The sequence below is a fragment of the Mesoplodon bidens genome (assembly GCF_964165515.1).
Source record: "Mesoplodon bidens genome assembly, chromosome: X".
Taxonomy (NCBI): domain Eukaryota; kingdom Metazoa; phylum Chordata; class Mammalia; order Artiodactyla; family Ziphiidae; genus Mesoplodon; species Mesoplodon bidens.
The window spans coordinates 124,264,572-124,287,575 of NC_138163.1; the positions used below are offsets into that span (position 1 = coordinate 124,264,572).

The 23,004-nt window shown below is 44.9% G+C and overlaps 1 protein-coding gene across 7 annotated transcripts in view; it reads left to right on the plus strand.

Annotated features, from left to right (window-relative positions):
- The window catches only part of SH3KBP1 (SH3 domain containing kinase binding protein 1), a 347,088-nt gene that overhangs the window by 313,691 nt on the left and 10,393 nt on the right, over positions 1 to 23,004 (plus strand). For all 7 annotated transcript variants that reach the window (XM_081222849.1, XM_081222844.1, XM_081222847.1 and 4 more), the window contains one exon: positions 20,001 to 20,110. In XM_081222849.1, the coding sequence (XP_081078975.1) occupies positions 20,001 to 20,110 (110 nt within the window). The remainder of the gene's footprint in view (positions 1 to 20,000; positions 20,111 to 23,004) is intronic.

The following is a 23,004-nucleotide window of genomic DNA, read 5'->3' on the forward strand; positions in this document are numbered from 1 at the left end:
ACTGTGTATGTATCTGGGCGCCCAGAAAGAGATGCTGAGGTTTGGGTCACTCTCATTTTGCCAAGAAGACATTAATCCCAGAAGACTATAATTCCTGAAGCTAATAACGTAATGTATATATTATTTGCATTGCCAGAAATGATGATTGGCAGCCTTGTAAGCAACCACTAAATCCTTGAGTACCTACTGCTCAAGTGCAAGGTTATACTACTCATACACAGGCCCTGCTTTCCAGGGGCTTTGGGTCTGTTGGGGCCCCTAAGACGGCAAATGGAAAGTGTAACACTGACGGTCTGTCTAAATGCTGACGGAGTGGTAGAAAGTAAGACTGATCAGAGTTGGGGCTGCTCCTTGGTGCCCAGGATGTCAGGGCAGGCTCCATGAAGGGGGGCGGACTTACCTGGATCTGGAAGTTAGATTCGCTTCGGTAGAGGCAGACGCAGAGGCAGAGGCAGAGGCAGGCAGGGAAATCACAGGGGGAGGGCCGATACCTGAGCATAGGTCGGCCTGGCTGCGGCAGAGAGCTTGCGCTGACGTGGAGGGGTGGTGCTGACCCGGAAATGTAAGTCGGGGCTGGATTGAGTTTGAGAGGGATGGATTTGTAATTTTTTCTGCAGGCAGTGGGAGCTCTTGATGACTGACGCTGAAATGACATGATCGGGTCTAAAAATTCAGATAATAAGTGATGGAGGGCTTCCCTGGTGGCGCAGTGGTTGAGAGTCCGCCTGCCGATGCAGGGGACACGGGTTCGTGCCCCGGTCCGGGAAGATCCCACATGCCGCGGAGCGGCTGGGCCCGTGAGCCATGGCCGCTGAGCCTGCGCGTCCGGAGCCTGTGCTCCGCAACGGGAGAGGCCACAACAGTGAGAGGCCCGCGTACCGCAAAAAAAAAAAAAAAATGATGGAGCTTTGTGGGACCAATCAGATGAAGGGAAGGTGGGTGTCAAGGAGTCAGGTTATTTGATAGTTCGCCTGAGAGGTAGTGAGAGGGAGCCAGAGTGGAGCTGCTCAGAAGAGGCTTGTGAAACAAGGGGTAGCTGCGCAAGCAGCAATGCGGGAGAATGATCGCTGGGCCTCGGGAACAGATGGGATTTGGGAGTGGGGAGGAGGAGAGAATGATTTGTTAGCTCTGAGGTTTTAGGGTTGGGTGACTGATTGGTGGGGGGAAATGACTTGGGTAGAAATAAGCATGTCCGGAGGAGGAACTGGTTTGGGGGGAAACGTGATGAATTTAAGCATGTTGACATTGAGATTTGGTTGGACATCCCACGTCAGTGCTGGATGAGGACTTGAAGGTGGAGGCTGAGGCCGGAGAGGCGGGCAGAGCTTGACGTCTGCAGACGTGGGTTTGAGTGCTGTTGATTCTGCTGCTTCCTGGCTGGGTGACCTTCTGTAACTTAGACCAACTCTCTGAGCTTCAGCTTCTTTCTCTATAAAGAGTCCTAACGTCTCTCTAAGCTTCCTCACCTTGTCTTCCAGAATTATGTAAAATCAGTTGATGAGCTGCCAAAAGACAGAGGTGATTATTATTAATGTTGTTGTTTGCTTAAAAGTGATAAAGTCAAGAAGATAAATAAAATCCTTACCATGAGAAAAGAGAAAGAAGGACCTAGAACTGAAGACTAAACCTTGTGCAAAGCCCTCATCTAAGGGAAAAGTGGGCTCTTGCAACATCACAGGGGCCAACGGAGGAGAGGATTTTAAGCAAAGTGTCTTAGGTCCAGATGCAGAAATGTTCTTTGCAGATGGGTCGGTCAAGATTAGGACATTGCCAAGGGGCTGGCTCTCTTCAGGGCTGCTTTTGTATATCTGCTTTTGTAGCATTTGTTCATTGTTTTGAATCGAGAAGGAAATTATTTGTACCAGAATGTTTTGTGAGTGTTTCAGACAATTGAAGCTGTCCAAATGCGGGCCGCCGCGAATAACAGAATACAGCCTTGAAAGCCATTGGAAATCATCGTTGTTAGCTATAAATAAATCTGTTTCCTCTTAATAAAGCTATAATTTTAAATTATTATCATATTAAATTAGAGAACATGGCTTTTTCAGATCTCTTTTGGGCAGCTACCCACATCTGTCAGCCCGAGATAATTTAGAATGAAATCAGTTGGTCCAAAGCTAACTTGTTGATGTCAGTTTGAGATACTGTTTGTATCAAACTATGCGGCCATATTTCAAGTAACATAATAGGAAACATGGATGAGCTCCAACACAGGCCTGCACATGAATAGAAATGAAAATTAAATTGTCTGGTTTTCTCTTGCTGACGGAAGAATCTCTGTTCCCATTGAATGGGAGATTAGAGGCCGCGAAGTCAAGTGCCATAACATTTACTTTTATTATGTAGTATATCGTAGTTCCCACGGCATGGTGGGATTTATTGTTATACTTCAATGCTACGGAGATTTTCTGTTCCTTTCACACTAAAGCACATAGCAACAGGCCTCCAGGTGCGAAGCAGCCTGGGAACTGAGCCGTCTAGTTTCAACTAATTGACTTAAAAAAAAAGCCCGTCTCATTCTTCCTAAGTTGCTTGCCTTCTTTGTTTTGACTCTTGTTTTCCATTCTATTCAAATCTCATCATACCTTTCCCACTTCCGTCTCTTTACATGGACACCACCCCTGTTACTTGAGGAAGCTGATTTCCCCTCTATCTTTTCAACTGACCCCACAGACCCACACGTCACATGCCGGTCAGTTTGGGGCCAAGTATTACCAGCTTTACAGTCTGTGGTCTTAGGATGTGGAACTGGTTTGGAAGCTTTGAAAGCAAACTTCAGCTTGTCCTCGGATCTCTCACCAATGCCTCTTGGCCTGTGGTTCATTCAGACCAGGAAATGTAAAAACACTTCCCTACCTATGCCCTGGGAATGCTATTAAGAGCTAATTGATTTTGGGTGGGGTGCTGGAAAGCTTCTAAAGCTGGATTGTGCTGATGGTTGCACGACTCTGTAAATACTAAAAATTATTAAGTTGTACTCTTAAAATGGATGAACTTTATGGTATCTAAATTATACTTCAGTAAAGCTATTGAAAAGAAAAGAGAGCTAATTGAAATTTTCTGAGCATTCACTTTGAGGTCTCAGTGTCAAAAGAAGATATACACACCTTTGCCTCACTTTATAAAACAGCTTTGTATATTTATTTAATAGCCACTATGTTAGTGTTTCTGAGTTGTCTATAAACCAATCTTTTATAAATAGGATTATGTTTTAGATGTGTTAAGGAAGCTCTCTAAAAGCTTGTAGTGGAATCATTTTGTAACACAAGTAAGTTCCTTCAAGGTGTTAAACAAGTGTATTGTTTTACACAGTTTTGTTAAATTGGGGCCCACCTGGGCATTGATACGTATCATCACAGCTATGGTGATAGAATAATCCCAAAGCGTTTGGAAGACTTAGGAGTGCTTTTCTAAGAATATTTGGGGGCATAACAGGCCTTTATAATCTTTGACTCCTCTTTGAGGTACAATTTGTGATAGTTTCTTCTGAGTAACATCACTGTGGGTATAACGTCCTAGCATTAGAGTCATTCCTCCAGTGCAATGAAGAGCATACGCTCCCTCTCTTCATCTTCCTCTACTGTGGTCCTGAGGTTATAGTGGTGAAATCATAGCAGTGGGAGCGAGCAAGCAAAAGGAAAGAAGGAACTAATAGTCACTGGGTGCCTACTAGACGTTTGGTATATTTTATATATTCCTCATCATCACCAGCCCTGTGAGGGAGGTGTAATGTCTCTTGTTTTACAGGGACTGGACAGGGAATGAAGAAAGTCAGGTAACTGGGGCAAGGTTAACCAACTGGTAAATCACAGAGTTGGATTTGAACCTAGTTCCTCCTGACCCATGGAGCCCAAATTTTCCAGTATATGAGGTTTGTCTGTATCAGTGGTTCTCAACCATTCTCCCCAGGGGACACTTGGCAACGCCTGGAGACATTTTTGATTGTCCCAAATTGGGGGTGGAGGTGGGAGTGGGGATGCTACTCGCACCTGGTGGGTGGAGACCAGAAATGCTGTTAAACATTTTACAGTACACAGGGCAGCCCCTGCAGCAAAGACTGATCCGATGCCACTGTCAATAGCACCGAAGTTGAGAAAGCCCAGTCAGTGCCAAGAATCCAGTGGTGAGTTAGGAACAGCTGGGATAGGGACAGTGTCCCCTCAATTGAGTGCAGCCTTATGGTCCTGGGATGGCCCATCTAATTTCCTGAGAATCTCTATAAAACGTAGTGTGAAAATGGTTTCAGAGCTTTTGGAAACTGGTGAGTTTACGTACAAAAAAGTAAATATATTTAAGTTATTCACCTAAGCACGGACCAAGGAAGTTGCCATGACCTTTGAGAGGGCGCTCATCCTCTTTCTCCTTGCCCTAGAAAAAAATGATATAATTTGCATCTGATTTTCATACAGAAAGGGTGTTATGTTTGGGATTAGATACTCTGCCAAGATTTAATACCCAGTGTTTAAATGGATGTTAAATGAAAGGACAACAACAAACATGAAATGTAATCAATGCTAAATTAGAAATCTGTGTGGTAAAGCTTAAGACCATATATAGTATAAAGCAGTTTAATAGTGACCAGTAACACAAAATTTTTGTCAATATGACACCAAACCTCTATAAACAAGTGATTAAATTTTTAACTTATTTGAAATTTCTGCCTTTTACCATAAGAAACCATTTCTTGGGATTTCTTGGACAGATTTCGGGGAAGAGTTAGATCCCGGGCTTTGGGCTGTTGGTTTTTCTGTCCCCGTTTTTATATTTTAAATTTCCCCTTTTGGAACTAGAGAGCGAGTTATTGGGCCTTGTAGCATTTCAGGTCATTGAGCAATTTCTCAGGTTTAATAGGACAACATCTACTGTGTCCTGCCTGTCTTAAAGAACACCATGGGTGACATTTGGAGTGTTCCAGAAGGACTGCTGGCTGAGCATGTGTGTGAACAAGCCGCACCTCTCGGCTCTCTTGGGGTTAGTTGTTCTGACATGACAGCTTCCATTTGAGAGCCACAGCTCACTCTTATAGACAGTGTCCCTTCACCAGTGACATCAGATGTGGTCTTTGTCCCAAATCAGGAAGGTGGCTGGCATTACCCGTGCAGAGGAGAGGAAGATGTGGTCCCTGCTATGTCACCATCGAGTCTGCACATGAGGCTGTGGGGTGTGCATGTGTGGGGCTCTGGCTCCTATTCAGGGACACCAGTCATGACCAAACTTCAGTTTGTATCAGGATGATTTGAGAAGCACTATGCATTTCTCAAGTGTGGTGATAGAAGGCAAAAGAGATTGTGCTTAGGGTCAAACACTTTATACCAAGGAAGTGAAACAGGCTGAGCTTGCGATTGCTGGGTCTTGAACCTAGTCAGTCCCTCCGACTGGTTTTGGTTTCCTCCCCGCCCTTCAGGACTTAGCCTTGACTCAGAGGAGGTTCTCTGCCGGGGCCTCCCCGTCCAGTGCCCCTTCCCCTGGTTCCCGACCTCTCACCTAAGATTCTTAGGGCTCACAGCCTAGGTTTGTGCTGAGTAAACGGGGTCCATCTGGCCACCAGCACTGGTTTCCAAATCACCTCACCGTCTTAGAGAAGATGGGTGGATGGCAAGCCCTTGCCCTTCTCAGCACTTCCGAGAGTCTGCTCTGTCAGGGTTCCATGGACAGATCTTCACAGTTAGAAACATCTGTCCAGACCAAAACTGAGGTGCTCACCTCTGCCTGCTTGGCCCCCAACAGGGCAATCCTGGCCTTGGCAGTCTGTCGCATTGATTATGTTCGTGCTTCGTTTTGATGGGTTCCACAAACTACGTTTACCCCATCACATCCAATAAGCACAAAAGCAATAAACATTCAAAGTACCAGTAAGAAAAGTTTCATGACAACTGTAGAAACACAGGTGGATGTTAAACAGATCCAAGTGGGGGTGACGATCATAAGTGTTGCATAACCTCCTGGAAGTGATGTATCTGGGGGTGTGAATTATTCTAAAACACAGAGAGCGAACAGTGCCATCCTGCCCAAGCCACTCACAGCCATCAGCCTGCCCTGAGCAAGAGTGAGTGACTGGTGAGATTGGGTGGGGGGCATTTGGGTGTGCAGCAAGCATCCTTCAGATGGGTCTTGGCTTGGAGAGGGTCACAGTGCCCACTAGCTGTGTGGACTTGTGGCCAGCCCCAGAAGCTCACCTGTGTGCAGGGGTGGTGTGCCCTCCCCTGGTATTTTGGTCGCCTCCCTCTCTGTGGTCAGGGCCGTGGCATTCTTCATTCAGCCCAGCTGCTTAAACACCTCTGCTTTTGCTACACTCTGAGACCATTTTCAGCTTTAAGAATACAAATGCAGAGGGACACCTAGTGGGTTCAAAGTAGTCTATACACAGCAAAGAGACGTATGTAGTAACCTGTGTTACATCTGCAGTGGGCCCCACTGAGGCCTCTGAGCTGCGAATGAATGTGGAAGCAAGAAGGGAACAGGTGACAGTCAGCTCTCAGGTTGCACGTGGCATTTACTTGGCCTGTGATGCCCCCTCCACCCACTGGCTGTGGATTCAGGGATTGGCAGAGCCCTGGTATGGCTTCTCTTTGACGTGTAAATATCCAGAGGGATACACAACCTGCCAGAAAACCATGCTCAAGTACCCCTTTGTCATACTAAAAGCACTGCAGACAAACTACCCTTTATTAAGGAGGAAAGTTGAGTTATCAGACTCCTTCTAGCCATGGACTCTTGCTAGGGCATGGTCTGGGAACCTCAGCCCACTCTGCTTCCCACTGCCTTTGGTTCATTAAATGAGAAAAGTGATGAGCACTTGCGGAGTGAGGTTGGGGGCCCCATTAGAAGGAAGCTGGATCTGGTGGTGACAAGCTAAAGATGAGGTGTCAGTGAACAGGGAGGCCTGATTTCAAGCCAGAGAATCTTTCTTTAGCTTCCCGATGCCCTGTAGTGGCACTCTCCACCTCCCCAGGCGTGAGTCCTTTCTCCTGGGGTGGTGCATGATCTTTGGAATTTCCCAGGCTCACTTACCCCCAATCTCCGCCCCCCCAAAAAAGCCTTTTAATTTGAGGGACTGCTGGTTTTTATTTTACTAATGAAGCACATTTTAAAAAAGAAATGCCATCGCCTGGTAGAAAGGATATAATCTCCAATTTAAAAATTGGACACATTTGGCTTACTGGGAGACTCGCAATGTTGACCTTCTTTTTCTTGGCACTTTATGTATGCACTGGGGATAACTTTGTTGTGAATGCATACCAGTTCTTCGGGTGGCTTCAGATTTGAGTTCCTAGCTCTGCAGTCCAGGTTGAGTGAGTCTCAGCTCCATTTTCCTCTTCTTTATGACAGGTTTAGTTACTAATGCCCACCTACCTCAGAAGATTGTTGTAAAATATAGACATGGTGTGACGTGGCTGAGACAAAACAGGCGCTTTCTGAGTTGTAGTTGGTACAGCTGCAGTTCAGATAGAGAGAAGAACCAAGTATCAACCTACATTCATGCCCTGACTACTGTTCTTGGAAAATAGGAAAGTTCTTGAACACGTAACGTAAATCAGCTGAGATTTTGACAGCTGTATAGGATATCGTTTCATATGATTTGCTCAGTTGGCTTTTTATATTAAAGAGCTGCTCCCCACCCCCCAATTACAAAGGGAAAAGGCGCTCACTTTCAAAAAATGAAAGAACTCAGGAAGTTAGAATGTGAAAGTCCCCTGGTATCTCAGCCTCTCCCTGGCGTAATCACTGTTAATTTGTTGTACACACCTTTAGAAGTGTTTCTGTGACTGGATGGATGGATGGATGGATGGTTGGATGTTTTAAAAATGTGATCATAGGGCTTCCCTGGTGGCGCAGTGGTTGAGAGTCCGCCTGCCGATGCAGGGGACACGGGTTCGTGCCCCGGTCCGGGAAGATCCCACATGCCGCGGAGCGGCTGGGCCCGTGAGCCATGGCCGCTGAGCCTGCGCATCCGGAGCCTGTGCTCTGCAACGGAAGAGGCCACAACAGTGAGAGGCCCGCGTACCACAAAAAAAAAAAAAAAAAAAAAAAATGTGATCATGTTAATACAATACAGTTCTAGTCCACACTTGTTCTTTTGTACTAAATAATGTATGTTAGACATCTTTCCACATAAGTCACGTAGGTCAACCTTATACTTTTAAAGGCTACATGATATTCCATTGCATGACTCTACTGTAACCAATTCACTAGGAACAATGCTGCAAAGATCACCCTAGGACAGTGATCTGCAAATAGGACGACATGAACCTTGGGGGACCAGGGAGACTTCTCAGGCCATGGACAGTGCCTCATCTTCTTATGTGCTCTTTCTTCCAACTCATCTCCTGAGAGCCCTGGTGCCATGCTGCTTTTCCTTTCTCACTCCCCTTTCCCATTCACCCTCTCCCACCTCACACGGCACAGTCAATCTCTTGCCCGCTCCAGGGGTATAAAAACCCCTGGTGCAAACTCAGAGACAATTCTGAGATTGGTGTTAGACTTGAGAAACTGAAAGACTCTATATTGACTGGACAAAAACTCCTTTTACAAGTCGGTTGGTTTCTAATTCTTTGCTTCCATCAAAATTGAAGGAGGCACCCACTGAGTTGTTCATCGATAGATAGTTAAAAATAGTTCTCGATGATGCTAGACCACTGTCTGATTTTTGGTATGTAACTTGGAAGGACTTCACGGAATTAAGTGACATTGTGATAACAAAATTCTCTCCATTCCTATCTACTTATTTTTGTGTTAACAAAGTTTCTTGGCACTTACATCTATAAAATGAAAAATAGGAATAGAATCGATACCAAACCGTGTCATTCTGGTGATAAGAGTCATACAAATACAAATGAAGTGATTTGGGGAGAAGCCCAATAAAATTCTACTTTGTCATGCTATTAAATTCCTTATCAAAATGAGTAGTGTGTGTATACATATGTTTTGATCATTTGCATAGTAATAATAATTGTAAGGATAACTCAATCCAGAAAAAAGTAATTTTTACACCTAGAGCCTTATGATTTCAGGAAATGAAAAAGTTATAATTTTCAATTTATATACATGCTCTTATAGCAGAAAAAGATGAAAAAATTAACAATGGACAAAATTAACAAAAGCATAAAACATTATGTTAGAATAAAATTCAGTGGTGGAAGTATGATGGAAATATGAATTCACAGAGGGAAAGGAATGATTCAGAATTTCCAACTGTTAGAGAAAAGCTTATTAATGATTTTTTAAAAGTCGATGGTGGCGGTCATTAAATTGCTGTGGTATTCAAATTTATATTGAATATATTCAAGACAGCAATAGTTATATTTTAAAATATCAATATTTAGAATATAGCAGAAATTATATCCTTTGTGACTAAAACCTGTGTAAAATTTTAGATGTCAACTTAACCTGTGGGGGGGAGTACATAGTTTTTTAAATTTATTTTAGGAGGTACACTGGTAAACAGTTTGAACACCACTGGCCTCATAAATATGTCATTCTATACGTACACAAACATTGCTGTGGGTTAACTTCTAGAAGCGGAATATCTGAAGGTGTGCACATTTACATTTTGTAATAGATATTGCCAAACGGCATTACAAAAAGGCTGTGCCTATTTACATTCCTGTGAATGATAGCGTAAGTCTGATTTCTAATAAATACATGATTTATTTACTAAATCATTTTCAATAGCAAATTTGGGCCTGTAGTGAGCAATGTTTATGAAAGGATGCTCAACATCACTAATCATTAGAGAAATGCAAATCAAAACTACAATGAGGTATCACCTCACACCAGTCAGAGTGGCCATCATCAAAAAATCTACAAACAATACATGCTGGAGAGGGTGTGGAGAAAAGGGAACCCTCTTGCACTGTTGGAGGGAATGTAAATCGATACAGCCACTATGGAGAACAGTATGGAGGTTCCTTAAAAAACTACAAATAGAACTACCATACGACCCAGCAATCCCACTACTGGGTATATACCCTGAGAAAACCATAGTTCCAAAAGAGTCATGTACCACAATGTTCATTGCAGCACTATTTACAATAGCCAGGACATGGAAGCAACCTAAGTGTCCATCGACAGATGAATGGATAAAGAAGATGTGGCACATATATACAATGGACTATTACTCAGCCATAAAAAGAAAAGAAATTGAGTTAATTGTAGTGAGGTGGATGGACCTAGAGTCTGTCATACAAAGTGAAGTAAGTCAGAAAGAGAAAAACAAATACCGTATGCTAACACATATATATGGAATCTGAAAAAAAAAGGTTCTGAAGAACCTTTATACTCCAATAAAGATGTTATAAAAAAATGAGTAGCCAATATCAGAAGAAAAAAAAAGAATGCAAAAGTGAAATGTTACTTTTACCCCTTAACACTGCTTGCTATGGATGCACGTGAAACTCTTCACTTCTCAGCGCTAGACTTCAGTAAGATGCGCACCAACTCCTTCCCAGACCCCTTCTGCTGATCTAAATTAGGTCACCATGCTATCATTGCTAATTTCATCTTTTACCTGTCTCTCATAGTAGCTAGCAGAATTTGTAATTATGTCTGTAAAATTTTGTCCCTCTCAGGGAGCTCTGAGCTCCACGGGGCAGGGACCGTGGCTGTTTTGTTCATCCCTGCATTCCGCCCCCCCCCACCATGCCTAGCCCAGAGCCTGGCTCATAGGACTCACTTAGGAAATATGGACTGAATGAAGCAACTGAGCATATATGAGAAGAAATAGTGTGATGTAGGATCACGTTAGAGATCTTCATTGCCACTAGCCCCATGTGGCTATTTAAATTTAATTTAATTTAAATCATCACACTTAGCTGTATTCCGTGTGCTCAGTAGCCACATGGGGCCAGTGGTACTATATTGGATAATACAGATATAGCTGGTTCCGTCAGCACAGCAAGTTTTTTTTTTAACATCTTTATTGGAGTATAATTGCTTTATAAGGTTGTGTTAATTTTCGCTGTATAACAAAGTGAATCAGCTATGCATACACATATATCCCCATATCTCCTCCCTTTTGCGTCTCCCTCCCACCCTCCCTATCCCACCCCTTTAGGTAGTCACAAAGCACCGAGCTGATCTCCCTGTACTATGCGGCTGCTTCCCACTAGCTATCTATTTTACATTTGGTAGTGTACATATGTCCATGCCACTCTCTCACCTCATCCCAGCTTACCCTTCCCCCTCCTGTGTCCTCAAGTCCATTCTCTACATCTGCGTCTTTATTCCTGTCCTGCCCCTAGGTTCTTCAGAACCTTTTTTTTTTTAGATTCCATATATATGTGTTAGCATACTGTATTTGTTTTTCTCTTTGTGACTTACTTCACTCTGTGTGACAGACTCTAGGTCCATCCATCTCACTACAAATAACTCAATTCCGTCTCTTTTTATGGCTGAGTAATATTCCATTGTGTATATGTGCCACATCTTCTTTATCCATTTATCTGTTGATGGACACTTAGGTTGCTTCCGTGTCCTGGCTATTGTAAATAGTGCTGCAATGAACATTGTGGTATGACTCTTTATGAATTATGGTTTTCTCAGGATACATGCCCAGTAGTGGGACTGCTGGGTCATACAGTAGTTTGATTTTTAGTTTTTTAAGGAAGCTACATACTGTTCTCCATAGTGGCTGTATCAATTTACATTCCCACCAACAGTGCAAGAGGGTTCCCTTTTCTCCACACCCTCTCCAGCATGTATTGTTTGTAGATTTTTTGATGATGGCCATTCTGACCGATGTGAGGTGATACCTCATTGTAGTTTTGATTTGCATTTCTCTAATGATTAGAGATGTAGAGTATTCTTTCATGTGTTTGTTGGCAATCTGTATATCTTCTTTGGAGAAATGTCTGTTTAGGTCTTCTGCCCATTTTTGGATTGGGTTGTTTGTGGTTTTTTTTGATATTGAGCTGCTTGTAAATTTTGGAGGTTAATCCTTTGTCAGTTGCTTCATTTGCAAATCTTTTCTCCCATTCTGAGGGTTGTCTTTTCATCTTGTTTATGACTTCCTTTGCTATGCAAAAGCTTTTAAGTTTCATTAGGTCCCATTTGTTGGGTTTTTTTTCCCATTTCTCTAGGAAGTGGGTCAAAAAGGATCTTTCACAGCAAGTTTTAATGGATAGTGCTGATATAAAGTGATTGTACTTTTATTCTCAGAACTTTCACTATGCCCGGCACACAGTAGATATTTAATAAATGTTTGATTAAGTGAATGAGTAAATAAACTCTATCTCCCTCTCTTATTCTTGAGCTACAAGTTTCCATGTAAAAAATTGCTTTGTACTGAATCGCCAAGCATTCCTCCTTTACTTGCCTAACACCTTACACTTCTTGCCAGAGATTTCTTTAAAGAAGCCAGCCCGCTTTTTGGTCCTTTTAAAAACACATTTTAATAAAATAGATCAAAGGCAGCTTGTTATCAGAACATAGAGTGGTTTCTACACACACACACACACACACACACACACGTGGTTTCTACACACACACACACACACACACACACACTACATTTCCTGGCATCTTTTCTTGTTCTTGATGTAGAAACAGTTCTCAGAATTCAGTATCAGTTGGCTAAGAAGGAAGGTCAAAGGTTCCTGCTGTCTGTCCAGTGCTCTGTAGTGGAAAGAATTCCACCAGCATGAATCTGAGTGTGAGCCCTGCCATTTTCTGATTGTGACCTTGTTCAAGTTGTCTAACCTCTGACCTTCCATCTCTCCCTCTATGGAATAGAGTAGCCTGCGCGGCATGGGTTTTTGTGAGGATCGAATGAGCACACACGTGTGAAGGGGTGGAGGAGTCGGGTGGCTGACCGGTAGCCCAAACTTGTTTACTCCCAGCAGCTTGTGTCTTGAAAACTTCACACCTGGTTGATAAATGAAAACATAGCAGCAAATCTGCTATATCCATACATGTTTTGGAGGGCTTGTTTTCCTGCAGAATCTAATCATTGCTCAAATGAGAATTTTTCAGTTGGTGACTCAGCTAACACAGGTGTTCACTGACCCCTAATTATGGGCCCATCTTTGTAGCCTGCACAGATTTTCCACACTAGTCAAAGGATTTACATGCAGGGTGAGATTTCCTCCTTTCCAGACTACTTTGAGATGCTTCTTCATTGTAGAGAAGGTACCTGTGGCCCTGTGGGTTTAGGGTTTTCTCATCTTAAATCTTAAAAAGAAAATTTTGTTCATGGGTTTTTTTTTTTAAGAGTTAGAGTTGCTCTTAAATCTCTGCTCCCAAATCCCACAACTCCATCAATGGTGTCTGAAAACAAAATTCTACCTTCGTGATTTGAAAGGGTTTTCACATAATCTCTCATTTACAAAAGAATAACCCTGCAAAGCTGATAGCTCAGATAACTCTCTCCTTTTTTTCTCGTGGGAAAACTGAAGCCCAGAAAGGTTGTTTGTTCATTTATTCAGTAATCGTTTCTTGAACGCTCACTGCAAGCCATGTATGATGCTAGGCCTGGGAAAAACAGAGATAAGAGCCACGGCTTCTTCCCTGGCGGGTGAGGGAGACAGATAGGTCAGCAAGGACTGTTAGTTCAGGGTGCCAAATGCAGAGATTGGTGTGATGAGTGTCTAGGGAGTGCTCAGGTCAGTTTTAGGGTGCAGTCTGCATTCTTGGAAGAGGTCTTAGTTGCCAAGCCAAGCCTTGATGTCTCCAGGGGAAGGGAGGAAAGGAGGGGGAGGGGAGAGGAGGAAGTCAACCAAGGGACAGAGGCGTGCTGGCCATGCTAAGGCACTGGGATTTCGTTGGCACTCAGGAAGGACTTGAAGCAGTGAAGGGACGTACTCAGATCTGCACTTTACACATCTCTCTCTGGTGGTAGCCAGCCTGTGGAGTGGTACAGGACTTGGAGTGGGAAATCCATTACAGTGGTTCCAAGCAAGAAGTTTCAGCAGACTTAAGGACCCTTGACAGAGACATGCAGGAGATGAGGTGGTTTCCAGAGATACTGGCAAGGAGCGACAATGCCAGGCTTCAAATGTAGGAAACTTCCATTCTAGGACTCGTTCTCAAGCCCAGGGCAGCGAGCTACAATAAATAAACAGAGCCATTTAGGAGCTCACAAGCAGTTCCTTTGGTGACAGCTGGCCCATCTCAGACTTTTGACTGTTTCTCCTCCGGGTTTTCAGTGGATGTGTTTTAGGTCACCTGTGGTCACTGGTACCATCCCTCCCATTGATGGAAAATGAGCCCACATTTTCTAATTGAACTAAATAGGCTGTGACTGAAATTCATGGAAAATGGGCAACTCTGTGTGCCATGAAGAGTCAAAGGCCTTTCCAAGCCGACTCTGTGTCCAACATGAATTATCCCTGTATGTCTGCAGAGGGTTCGTCTTCCAAGTATCAGAAGAGCCAAGGGCCTCTCATCCTTATGAAACTAACTTTTAAAAAATACCCAGTATTTGCCAGTTCAGAGTTTTGGATTGGCTTATGGGCATTAAAACCATTTTTTATTAAGGGGAAAAATTCCTAGCCAGGCGAGAAAGCTCATAGCAAGTTTCAGCCTGACTCATTTCAAAACTACCATGAAAATTGGGACATTTTCTTTGCACCACAACAGGTTAGTCATGGAAATTCTGCCTTAATCTCAGCTACTGCGACCACAGTCATGAGAGCACGACCACAGTCATGAGAGCACGCTCTGTGCCATTGAAAATTTACATTACAGTGCTGAAGAGTTTCCCCCTTCGCTGTCAGAAAGCAGAAGTGAGTCGAAGTTCAAGGTCTGAGGTTCCCGTTTCATCAAGTGACCTCATCCTTGGTGCGTCTTTTTCTTTCCGGCACTTTGGTTTTGTTTGTTGTTTCCCCACAGTGTTTTTTATGAGCTCAAGTGTAGAAAGTTCAATGTAGCTGAGCCTGCATGAGGAGGTTAAGAGTGCGGCTCCCCTGCAGGACTCGGCCCCCTTCTTACTCTTTTATTTATTTATTTACTTACTTACTTACTTACTTATTCATTCATTCATTCATTCATTCGTTTATGGCTGTGTTGGGTCTTTGTTGCTGCGCGCGGGCTTTCTCTAGTTGCGGCGAGCCGGGGGGACACTCCTCGCTGCCTTGCGCAGGCCTCCCACTGCAGTGGCCTCTCCCGCCACAGAGCATGGGCTCTAGGCACGCGGGCTTCAGTAGTTGTGACACGCGGGCTCAGTAGTTGTGGCTCACGGGCTCTAGAGCGCAGGCTCAGCAGTCACAGAGCACAGGCTTCGTTGCTCCGCGGCATGTGGGATCCTCCCGGACCAGGGCTCGAACCCGTGTCCCCTGCACTGGCAAGCGGATTCCCAACCACTGGGCCACCAGGGAAGTCCCTCTCCTCTTACTTTTGAGTGACAGAGATGAGGCAGTCCTCTGGGCCATCTGTCGTGGAGACTCTGGCTGAGTGTGCTCGCTGAGTGCGGCCAGGCTTCAGCATGTGCAGGGCTTTTTAGTGCAGACCTCAGCCAGTGAAACGAACTGGGCCGGCCAGGCTTTCTCTGCAGCCCTGGCATAGAAGGCTGCCCTCCACCCCGAAGCTTCTGCCTCATTGCCCGCTAGCAGCCACCTCTGTAAGCTGCACGCCTGCAATCAGAGTTCTTTCTCGAGAGAGTTGGTTCATTCGTGGGCGTGTTCATTTGTTCCTTCATTCACAGAATGTCAAGCATGTTTGCCCCAGGAAGGCGCTAGTCTATGAGAGTGCAGGGATGGGTCCCTGCCCTCCTGGGGCTCACAGCCTAAGTGCGTCACACAGGCACCAGGCCACCTCTGAGTCATTTGGAACGTGTGATTTAGGAGGGACCCCTGTCTCACACGTTGTCAAACCCTCAGCTCCCCCTGGGACTTCACTATTTCAGGGGGCCCAGGTGGGTGGGGAGGGAGCCCAGATGGAGTCCAGCAGAAGTCTCCGGGGTGCGACCTTGTCTGTCGCTGCACACCAGGGGATGTGCTGAGTCCATCTTAAGGGGGGCCTGCGGCCATCCCATCTGCTCCCCTCCCCTGCCCCGCTCTGCATGCTCGGCCCCCTCAAGTGCCTCCTTCTCTCTCCAGCCGCCGTGTTTCTGACTTGTCACCAGTGGTCACCCAAGCCTTTGGTTGCCACTTGATCGCCTCTGTTGCTCACACACCAGGTCGGCAGGGGGCCTTGCTGCTGATGCCTCACCGGGCCGGCCCTGGGACATCTGCCGCTCACCCGATGGCCCTCAGCCCCGGCACCCTCTCCTCTCCTCCGCGTGGTCAAGTCCTGGCTTGTCCCTCCCCACCCCCAGCCTCTTCTGGAGCAGCGCTTCTGCACGTGGCTGCTACTAACAAACTAATAAACCTGGGGAGACAGAGAGCCTGCCCTGCCCTAGGCGGCGCCCCAGACTAATCCAGTCAGTCCCAGGGTGGGATCCAGGCAGGAGCCTTTTTTTTTTTTAATTGTCCAGATGGCTCCACTCTGCAGCCAAGGTGGAGAACCGGAGCCAGCAGGCCTTTAATTGTTCTTTCATCACTTCAGCCTGCTCCGGTTTTGCCTCCTGAGCTGGCTTCTGTTTCCAGGATGGAGCCATGACCTAGGTGGTCGGTCTCAGCCCCTGGCAGTGCCTAGCCAAGGCCCTCAGCACCGGCACACCCCCTCCCCAGCCCCGTGTGCTTCATGTCCTCCACCCCCCTCATACCAACCTTCCCACCAGCAGACCTCCCTGCCCTGGGTCTTATTCCTTACTTCCAGGGCCCAGCTGGGGAACCTGCTAAACTCACCGGATGTAGAGTGCATGCAAGTATACTTGTGAAGCACTTTTCCTTAATTAAAAAAAAAAAAGAACAGAGAGAGGGGCAATGATTTGAAAACAATTACCCAACGATAGGGGATTGATTCACTAAATCATGAATTGCAATGCAATAGAAGATCCTACAACTATCAAAATATTTATGAAGGATTTTTAGCGTCATGGCATATAAGGTTTAGTGAAATAAGCAGAATGAAATACTACATATCATGTGAACTAGGCTATCTATTTATAGAAAAAAGCCTGAAGGGAAATATACCAAAATAGTAATAGTACTCGTCTTGGTGTGGCAAGATTATAGTTGACTTTGTTTTGTTGTTACCATTTTATGGCTTTTAAAAATTATACATTGTGCACGTATTACTTTTGTAATTAGAGAAAAGTCGATTTTAAAAAATTAACTGGGGGGACATTAATGTCAGATAATGCCTTTTGGCATCAATCCAAGTGTGTAATTGGGAATTTCAATTTCAAACAACATGGAATTGGTAGAGGCGAGTCCTCGGGTGGGGTCTCAAGGGGAATCTTTTAGGAAAATACGATTCTCTTAACGGGAAGGCTCCTGAGAGGGTCAGGCCAGTGAACGGGCTCTAGAGAGGCCTGTCCCGAGCCTCTCTGAACTGGCTGGCCAGATGGGGCCCTTTTCAGGAGCCTCGCTCTGGTGCTGGATGCTGATTGGCTCCTTGGCCTCAGAGCACCACTGATACCTGTCTTGTGCTCTCTCTTCAGAGAGTTAACCTTTGCTTACAGTTGCTTTGCCCTGAAACAATGAGTTCATATTGAGTAATTATTCATTCACCGGGTGCTGAAGTAAAGTCATGTAATATAATCCCAGGTGTAATGTAATGGTTTGTCCTGACCAGTGACTTGTGCTTGGTTTTGCATATTTCCACTAAAGGAAGTAGTTTGCAGACAACACCTGACTGTTCATGAATAGAATAAAGCTGCCACACGACCAGACCGTGTATGATAACCCTCAACAAAAGAGCTCTCCCCAAAATAAGGAGGGAAGAAAAACACACATCATTTTTATCTTTTCTGTCCTGAGCCAGCATGTTTGCAATTATGGCAGTTTAAGATGTTTGCAGTTGCAAATAAAGAATATCTGACTAGGGCTTCCCTGGTGGCGCAGTGGTTGAGAGTCCGCCTGCCGATGCAGGGGACGCGGGTTCGTGCCCCGGTTCGGGAAGATCCCACATGCCGTGGAGCGGCTGGGCCCGGGAGCCATGGCCGCTGAGCCTGCGCGTCCGGAGCCTGTGCTCCACAATGGGAGAGGCCACAGCAGTGAGAGGCCCGTGTACCGCAAAAAAAAAAAAAAAAAAAAAGAATATCTGACTAAAATTAGCTGAAATAACAGGGGGCTATTCATTTCACACGGTGAGAAGCCTGGACACTTGGTCATTCAGGGTGGGTGAGTGGCTCACTGGGGCGGTCAGTCACCCAAGCTTTTCCCATTTGTTTTGCTCTGCTATCCTCAAGATCTCCAAGAGCATCCATCTCATGTGTTAGTCATTTGCACAATGGCAGGAAAAAGGCTGAAAACTACTGCCGCAAGAAGTAACAGGAAGAGGCTAGAAACATGCCAGATACACAGGTGGCGGCTAGTGGTGGAGCTGGGAGTTGAACCCAGACAACCTAGCTCAGAATTCATGCCTGTCTTAGCCTGCCAGTTCTGTCATAACAGAACTTAAACAGCAGACATGTGTTTCCTGCAGTCCTGGAGGCTGTGAAGGCCAAGTTCAAGGCACCAGCAGATGCTGTGTCTGTTGAGGGCCCTCTTCCGGGTTCACAGGCACTGTCTTCTTACTGTGTCCTCAAATGGTGGAGGAGGTGAGGGGGCACTAGTCTCTTTCTCTTCTTATAAGGACACTAAACCTATCCACAGCTCCAGGCATCTTATTCTTACACAACAGCTTCCCAAGCAGGAGGGAAGAGGAAGCAGCAACACAAATGACCTTCGCCTCACTTGCCTCTCTCTAGACAGAGAGGAAATCTCTTTCCCAGTGGCTCTCAGTAGACTTCCTTTTATTTCTCAGTGATCCAAATCGGGCTACATGGCTACCTCTAAACCAATCACAGGCAAAGAGGAACAGGATTGCCATCACTGGCTTAGACCAGGCGTGCTTCTGCTGGGCACATTGCCCTGAAACAAAACCGGGGCTCTGTTAGGAGGGAGAATGGGAGTGGTTTGGGAAGGCCACGCCTGGCATGGCGAATGAAGCAGTCTCCCTGGCAGGAAGAGATGGCGTGTCCCCATTCACCACCCATAATGAGTCTCAGGGTCTGCCCCTATCTGCCAGCCATCCCTCTGTGCGTGATACACAGATCTACACTTGGTTTGTAAATCCCCAGAACTCTGTAGGACCAGGTGACTCCCTTGGCCTGATCGTTTGTTGAAGGAGGTGGCAAACTGAAGACAAAGGCCTTCCTCCTGGACACATGCCAGGTGCAGTGACGATCTGGCTGAAAGATGCTCCATTCATCTGAGATGTCAGTCACAGAGATGGGAGCCCTCTGAGGACAGGCTCGTTTCTGCCATGCTCACTGGGGTAGACTTAGTATCTAGCTCTGGGTGTGGCACAGAGTAGTTGCTCAGTCATAATGGAGTGAGTGAGTGAGTGAGCAGACTGATGACTGAAGAAGATATTGTCTCCATTGAGCAATGCTTCTGGACACAGAATGGTACGGGGCTCTGTGAGTCATCTGGAGAAACAGAAGCTTGCTCTCCATCTCCAGGGGGTTAAGAATCTAATGGTAGGGTGGTGGTCAGAGTATTGCGGTACAGCCAGAGAAGGAGGCTGCCCTCTCTTGTCTTCTGGAATCAACGACCAGCATTCACTTGCGCAAGGATATTGTACCTTGAGATAACTGCTTATTGTACTGTGACTGAAAGAATGTTTCATCTACCAAAATGGACTTGGATTTGTGGAAGAGAGAGGATTCCTCTTTTACTCATCTTTCTGTAGCTTTTAAAGATTTATGAATACAGCTGTTGAAGGGGGAGAGAAGAATCACGTTTCTCTTTCCTCCATAATAGCTTGTTAGACCGAGGAGGAGGTGATTTCTTTCACTCAGTTTGAATCACGTCGATGGGATAACCAAAGGGTGTAAACAGCCTTCATAAATGATGAAGCGTAATCCAGACCTAAAGGATGATGATTAAGGAAAAGAGGTGCTTATGGCATGGTATAAGAACCTTCCCTTACTCCTGTTGATGCTCTTTAAAAAATCTGTTTTACTTTTGTTTTAGACCTAGAAGGGTTTGATTCTGTGGTGTCATCTACTGAGAAACTCAGTCACCCAACCACAAGCAGACCGAAAGCCACGGGGAGGAGGCCTCCATCCCAGTCCCTGACATCCGTAAGTGCCTCCTCGCTTCCCGACAGCTGGAAGGCAGGGAAGATCGGGGACTCTAGCTAAGGACTGTTCTGCAAGCAGCTGATTCGAGGACACGCTGGGAGAGGGAGCTCATGAGATACGCTGCTGACCAGAAGTGATTTGAGAGTCTTCTGGAATCAAGCAGTGTTTCTTCCTTTTTGTTCTCTGTGTATCTGCCAGTGAGGTGGGGAACCCCTAGTCCCACTTTCCTTCTCTCTCCTTCCAGACGGATTCTTGTTTGAACCTGAAATGAAATTGGTAAGAACAAAATGGCATGTCTTCTGGTGGGAAAGGAGAGCAAGGCTAGTTTGGTCTGTGAACAAAAGAGAACTTTACTTTAAAAAAAAAAAAAGAAAGAAAGAAAGGGATCTGCCGCCATACAGCACTTGGCAGTGGCCCAGCCTTTTTCTCTCAAAGCCCCGTCCTTGGCATCCCTCCACGGAGCCCCGCACAGACCTTTAGGAGATGGGTTTTAAACATACGAGGCACCTGGTCGTGCAGGAGACAACAGTCAGAACGTTCCGGATAACCCATAGAAGTTTTTGTTTGGGTCATTTTGAATAACTTTGTTTCTTATTAGAAACCTGTAACACATTTATTGTACCAAATTTGAAGCACGAAATGCATAAAGAAGAAAGTAATAGAAGTAAGTAATCCTGCTCCCCCAAGCTAAGAACTGTTAACCTCTTGCTGTATATCCTTTATTTCTTCAAAAATGGGATCACACAGAACACGTGGCTTTAGAAGTTGCATTTCCCCCTTACATTGTACACCTTTCCCCTGTCATTACACATCCTTCCGTCACGTCACAGTGAATGGCTGCCTAGAGTTCTAGCCTGGGAATATATGAGCATTTATCTAGCCAGTGCGCTGTCACTGGACATTTATGTTGTTTCCATTCATCATAAACACTGAAGTGAATGTCATTGTAGAAAAATCTTGGTGCTTCTGCAAGCAGTGTATGTGTGTGTGTATATCTCTGTCTGTCTATCTGTTTATCTCTATATATCAAATTGCCTTGTCCTTGCTGGGAATGCAGGACTAAGGCCTTAGGACCTTCACCCACATACCAGGGAATTAACCTTTTTCAGGTTTCCCAGGACACTTTCTACTAACTCTACCTAAGGGGTCATCATTTAGAGGAAAAAGAATGCCACTTCCTTTGAACGTCTTCCCTCATATCCACTGGGTCTGGAAGTGTGGTTTGAGTCATCCTATTTTTCCTCTTTGTAGGAAACATATCTGTGTACTGCCATCTTTGGGGGAGAAAGACTTGAAACAGTGGCTTACTTTTTCACTCTTATATAGAGTACTGTGTCAATACCACCTTCTTTCCCCTTTCCCTCTCACCTCTCCGCACCTTCCCAAACACCTCATAAACACACAGCCTATTTAATTGCTTCTTAGTATCTCTGTATTTAAATTTTTAATCCTACCTCCCATATCTTCTCTATAAATCCTTCATCATTTTTGTTTCCCCTCCAAATCCTTCCTAACTTTTCAAGATCTAGAGGGCCTTGAGGCATCAGAATTAAACACAGAGAAATTTGAATTACCACCCCCATCCCACCCTTGGTCCCTACATCCCATGTCTGGGAGTTTGTATATATTTGGGGGAGATCTGGTAAAGGCATGTCATCTTCTCTGCACTTTTAGATTACCCATTGATTCATTCACTCATTCAACAAATACTGATGGGCATCTCCTATAGGCTAAGCTCTGTGCCAGGTACCAAGGCTGCAACTGGGAATAAGAGGTACATGGTCCCTGACCACAGGAAGCTTATGGCAATGGTGGCTCAAAGTTTGACATTTGATATGGAACAGTTTTACCCGTGGACTTAGAACAGCAAGGAACATTTGTGCTTTAAAGAAGTATAGTTACTGTAGTCGCTTCCCTTCATTCCTATCCATCCCCATATGGATATGTACATTGAATTCATGTTTACTCTTCTTCCTGTTAGCACCTGTTGGTTTTTCATAGCAAAATGGGATTGGTGGATATGGACATATTCCTAAAAGGCCATTGGAGGGAATGATCGAGGAAATAGAATAGTCATGACTCCCCATCCTGGGGCCTCTCAACCTAATTTGAGCTGTTTATGTTTATCAAATTCAAAGAGCAAGCTTTGATTGGCAGCTCATGAATCATAGGTTGTGTAGGAGGAAACTGCCTTTGGAATAAAGTCTGAAAATGAAAGGATACAGGCATTGTAAGGTAGTTATGCTTAGATTAAAAGAAAGCTTGGTTGGAGGTGGGTTTTATTCTAGGTAATTGGATTTTCAGATTAAGTGAAGATTAACAAACAAGACCTTTTCATTTTAAAACATTGCTTTAAAATTCCCTACATGTATTGCTTAGTAAGTAAACAGAAGAAAACAAACAGTATTTGTAAGTGTGATTTTTTTCTATAATGGTGCCAAGCGGTGATTCTAAATATGACTGTTTTCCCACCACAGGGATAGAAGGCATAGAGGTAAGGCTGAATATGAGCTCGCCTAAAGATATCTCTGGAAGATTCTTCGTTTAAAAAGATTCCTTGCCACGGGAACTCTTATTTTCCTCTGCTTTGTCCTAAAATAGGGAAATTCTAGTACAGTAATCATTTTTGACCAAGTGATTCCAGTGAATTGATTTACATTCATCCAGCTTTTGATCTTCACAGCGAGGCAGAAAGAGTAGGAGTGTTATCCCCATATTTTACCAAGAGATGCTGCCATTCTGTAAGTACACCTTAGCAAAGATGGAATCCAAAATGGATAATGATTGTCCACAGCAATGAGGGCAGCGTTTTAGCAGCAGGCACCAAATTAGACGTGAGCTTGCTGTGCTGGCAGGCAGGGCTGTTCTCTGGGGCTGCAGAAACGCTGGTCACT